General features: G+C 29.1%; 1 protein-coding gene across 1 annotated transcript in view; it reads left to right on the top strand.

Annotated features, from left to right (window-relative positions):
- Positions 1-4,680: 4,680 nt before the first annotated feature.
- Positions 4,681-5,201, top strand: part of LOC117175495 — a 73,322-nt gene continuing 72,801 nt past the window's right edge. Inside the window, exon 1 of the mRNA XM_033365202.1 lies at positions 4,681-4,845. Coding sequence (XP_033221093.1) covers positions 4,681-4,845 — 165 coding nt within the window. The remainder of the gene's footprint in view (positions 4,846-5,201) is intronic.

The following is a 5,201-nucleotide window of genomic DNA, read 5'->3' as shown; positions in this document are numbered from 1 at the left end:
ATTCTTTTGGAAGTGCTGCGCAATCTATTGAAATGTTTGTAAATACTTTATAAATTCCTAGAATATTTTAAAATACTTCATAGTGCCTAAAAATTCTTTGAAATCTATTCGAACCTTCAAAGGTTTTCTGAAATGTCCTGTCATATTTTCAAACGCAATGAATACTCTTTAAATCTTTGAAAATCTTTGAAAATTCTTAGAAGTCTTCATGGATTGAATAAAATTCATAAATATTCTGTGAAAGTCTACGAAATCTTTTACAATTCTTTAAAAAGTCTCTAAAAATGATTTGAAATCGCGAAAATCTTTTTAAATCCATGGATATCACACAATATTATTGGTAATTTCTTATATTTTTCTGGAATCCCTTTAAATCCTTTAAAATCCTTTATTTAAAAGAATGAGAAATGTTTTGTTACAATAATTCTACAGTTATCTGAAACTAAATTAACAAACGTTGTAAATAAATTGAAAGTTATCAAAACATATTAATTTTTCAATTTTCGACGTAATAAATGGAAAATTTTCAAATCATTCAAAAGTCAATCAGATTTTTAACAACAATGAGTGCAATATTTTCGACATATTTTATTATACGACTTTTTTTATAAGATTTATAGATTTAGTCAATACATCTTTTTCCTTTCCGACTCAAAGCATTGTGTGTTTTTAAAGGAGGATTAATATGTGGTTAAAGTATAAAGTATAAGTGAAGGAGAAAAAGGAAATTGAATTTCAACTCGTTGTCATAGCAGCTGTTACCCCATAAATAAATCTGCAACTTGCGTAAATCTTGTGCGAATTGAAAATGATTTAGGAACCAGAGCGGCAGAAAAGTTGCCACAAAAATGGTTTTATTCAGCAGAACAAACAGGCTAATCTTAGAAAGAAGCACTTCGAGTGCTTTTGGCTTCCTAACTGGTCCTTATAGGCGCCCTCCTCTTACCTGGGAAAGTGTGAAATAGAGATTTAAAAAAAAATTTCGAGTGACTTTACACCAGTTTTTCTTCACGACTCCGATATTACTCTCTGAGCATTTTAAACACATGAATTTAACATTATGCAACCACCAAACTTTAAACTATAAGTTTGGGGACGTTCAAAAACGAAGTCGCACTATCTTCGCTAGGGGGAGGGGAGGGGAGACTTTTTGTCACGATTTTTGACTAAGGAAGGTATAGTTAATGCAAAATATGACATCATACATGAAAAACGTCTGAGTTAATTATTTTTAATGGAAATAAAAATGTAACTAACCCATTATTCACTATCGCTTTTAGTTGAATGTTCAACTATTAAAGTTTTTATTGAGAATTCATTTGCTTTGCTTGAAAATTCAATCACATATTTTGAAATTGAATTACATACTTTGTCAAACATTCATTTTATTGCTTAAAAAGTTGGTTTTTTTAGGTTAAAAAAGGATGTTAACATTAAAAATTTAACTATTGCGATTTTTGCTTGAAATTGATCGTTTTTAATTAGAAGAATTCAACAAATTAGTTGAACATTTATTTAGTTTGTTGTAAATATGTATTTTTCGCTATAAAATAAATCTTTATGATCAAAAATGTGACTATTTTGTTGATAATCGACCGTTTAGATTCAAAATTCATCTTTTTTTGCAGAAATGTTATCTTCTGTGTTAACAATGCGAGTAAATGGTCAAAAGATAGATTTTTTTGTTAAGAAAATTCTATTTCTATTTTAAAAATCCTTTTTTTTTAAGATTGTATCTATTTTGTTGTAACTTGGTCTCATTTGGTAGAAAATTAATCTTTCTGATTGAAAACTGAAGTACTACAAGCTTTACATTTCTTTCGAATCAAAAATCTTTTTTCGTTGAATATTCACCAATTTTTACACAAACATAATTTGTGTGCAGCTAAAGGTGCAATTGTTTGGTCAAAAGATAATCTGTTTTGATTAAGGATTCCACTATTTTTCAAAAAATTCGTCTTTTTTGGATGAATGCAACTGTTTTAGATCTTGAATTAAACTCTTTTTTAGGTTGAAACATCAACTGTTGTATTTTTCGTTAAGAATGAACCTTTTTTGATGTAAATATAACTATTCGGTTGAAAGTTAAACTTCTTGGCTAAAAATGTATTAATTCAGTTGCAAATTAAAATATTTCAATAAATTTTAATTATTTTATTCAAGATTCAACTATTTTGTTCAAAAGTAATCTTTTTAGTGCGATACTGTACTTTATTATTGTACATTCGCCTTTTTTAATATAAAATTTGTCTTTCTTGTCTCGAAAATTCAAGTATTTTATTCTTAAATCAACTTTTTGGTAGAAAATTTTTCTTTGTAGGTGAGAAATTAAACGGTTTGGTTAGAAAGTCACCTTTTTCTGAAACTGTAATTTTTTGTTAAAAAATCGTGTTTTTGAATATAAAATTCTACGCACTGGATTAAAATTTTTTTGGTAAAAAAATTTCTGTGTCAAAAATTTATATGTCTAGGTTGAAAATTATATTGTCTTTTGAAATTTTTTTTTGTGTGTGCAAAGATTCAACTATTGGTTTAAGAACGCAAATATTTTTAGTTGGTGTGTAATCTTCTATTTCGGTTATAAATTCAACTAATTTATTGAAAATTCCTCTCTTTTGATTAAAGGTGAACTATTTGGTTTTAAATGTACCTACTTGTTCCAAAATGATTTGTTTTGTTCTTGTTGTTGAAAATGCAGCTATTTGGTTGAGAAATCATCTTTCTAGGTTAAAAATTCCACTGTTTAGCTTAAAAACTCAACTCTTTCGTTGAAAACTCATTTTATTGGTAGAAAGTTAACTTCGTTTGGTTCAAGATTCAACTATGTTGTTAACAATGCAATATATATCGACTTGAAATGCTAAAAGCTTCATATTGAATTCAGTTTGGAATGTAATTATTAATTTTACTAAAAAGAACTTTTTCGCCTATTTCGGTGAAAAAACCAACCTAGTGGACCCAGGTCCATAGTCAAACCGAAGAAGATCGATGAACGAGAGCAAAACCAGTTTTTACCTTTATTGAGCTACGCCATAATACCAGCAAAAATAATGCATGTTTGAAAACAAGCAATTTCAATAATGACAATTAGAGTTACCTAATTCCTCAACACTTATAGATTTGTCATTTTCCTTCATAAGGAATTTTTGATTATATGTATATGTCGGCATTTCAATTAATTCATTCCAGGCCATACTGTGTAATAGATTACGTGAAGCCTGAGAGAAAAATTCTGAAAACTTAATTGGCGAAAATTAATAATTTATATAATTCTATAACACTATAAAGAATTCAAGTACTCTATAAATTTCAGTGAATAAAATATAACTAATTCTCAGTTGAAGTTTATTAATTCCTACAGCTAGAATTAAATTACTGACAATTAGTAGAAATATACTGATTCAATTAGTAATGTTTGCTACATAAATGCAAACTATTTAAAATTATAAATTAAAATGATTAAAAATCATCTTTTTGGGTAGAATATTCAGCTGTTTCCTAGAAAATTGAATCATTTGGTTGGAATTTCTTTTCTTTCTTGACTAAAAAATCGTTCTTATATGAAAACGTAACTGTTTTATTGCATATTTGCTCTTTCGGTTCCAAATTTAATCTCTTTTTGTAGAGTTTTCATTTTTTATAAATTCAACTGTTTCATTAAAAACGAATCTGTTTTGAATGAGGATTCAAATATTTTCTTAAGACTTCTTTTTTTAAATTGAATTAAACTGTATTCGAATAGAAAATAAAAATACTTTTCGTTTATATATTAAATATATAAATATTTGTCAACAATTCATATTTTTGGCTTGGAAATTAAAAAATTTGGTCACAAATTTAACTGCTTGGCTGAAAATTAACTTTTTGCTTGAAAATTGATCTTTTCGCTTTACAAATTGAACAATTTGGCTGATTTTTTTGTACTGAAAAATCTTTCTTGATGAGAATTAACTATTTTGGTAGAAATTTCATTCTTTTGTGAAGCATGCAAGCCCAAGGCAAAATGCAAGCAAAGCAAAATGTTAATTTTGTGAACAAAATAGTGCAAAAAAGGTCAACTTTCCGTGCTTTTGACGAATTGGAATAACTCATCTTCAAAGTAATTTGCACTACTTTCTTCTACATGGTCAAGATATTTTTCCTGTTTTCTTTAGATTCTGCAATAAATCGCAAAATTTAGAACTTGTGTAAATACTTATAAAATTAATTTTTTAACTTCATTTTGCCTTCATAACATTTTAAGAAATTAAAGTAATATTTATCAAAATATTATTGTTTTGAATTTTTTAAATCATGTAGCGAGCACAATCATTGGTGAAAAATTTGAAGAATTTTATCCATACAGAAGCGAAAATGTTATGTTTTTTTGGCTTTTTCTTGTAAGTTGGTTGGTAAGGTGAGAGGGGGAGGGGCAGATATACAAAAGGTTTGTGGATCGAAATTTGAAACTTGAATGCCATCATACAAAAATTTTAAATCATTTTACTTCTAAAACTTTAATTGTAATTAGTATTGGAATCAAAATGTTGAAAGGATGGCGTGTGGTTCATTACGTCTAGCAGGCATACATCCCTCTTTTAATTTTAAATTTGACTTTTGTATTATAGAATGGTAGAAAGAGTTTTCATTTCCTGATGAGGTGTGACGATTTTTGTTCTCTGTTTTTAGCTCGTGAATGGTATGGCGAATATCTGCGAGACGGAAGTTATAGAGGAAGTGGCTCTTGCAGGAAGCAACGTGGAATACGTCTCTCCAGGGAGCCACACGAACAAGAACGCGAACGGGAACATTATCACTCTGACGCTAAAAAATAACCACCTCATCGTAGAGACCGAAGAACGAGCGGTTAGTACACGTTTTATATCCTCTTCGTCAAATTTCAAGTAAATGGAAAGAGGAACGCAAAAAAACACACAAGAATAAATCCTAGTCCTTTTACCTTTATACCTTTTACTTTACACCTATTACCTTTTCTCTTTTTCAGCGAGGGGTTGATCTTAGTTTTAGCTCATCCAATTACATAATTTTGATCATATCAGCAGATTTCACAGTCAAACTTGGATATAACGCCCCCGGATATATCCCTTCCGAGAATGGATGTCGCCCCGCGCCACGTGGTAGGTGTAAAAGGAACTACGGGTAATGTGCGGTGGTCACTGAGGCGTGAATAAATAAAAGCGTTTTATCCGAAGCGGCACTCT

This window comes from Belonocnema kinseyi, chromosome 6 (assembly GCF_010883055.1).
Source record: "Belonocnema kinseyi isolate 2016_QV_RU_SX_M_011 chromosome 6, B_treatae_v1, whole genome shotgun sequence".
In the NCBI taxonomy this organism is placed as follows: domain Eukaryota; kingdom Metazoa; phylum Arthropoda; class Insecta; order Hymenoptera; family Cynipidae; genus Belonocnema; species Belonocnema kinseyi.
Note: the sequence above shows the minus strand (reverse complement) of the source record. Positions and strands in the feature narration are given on the sequence as shown.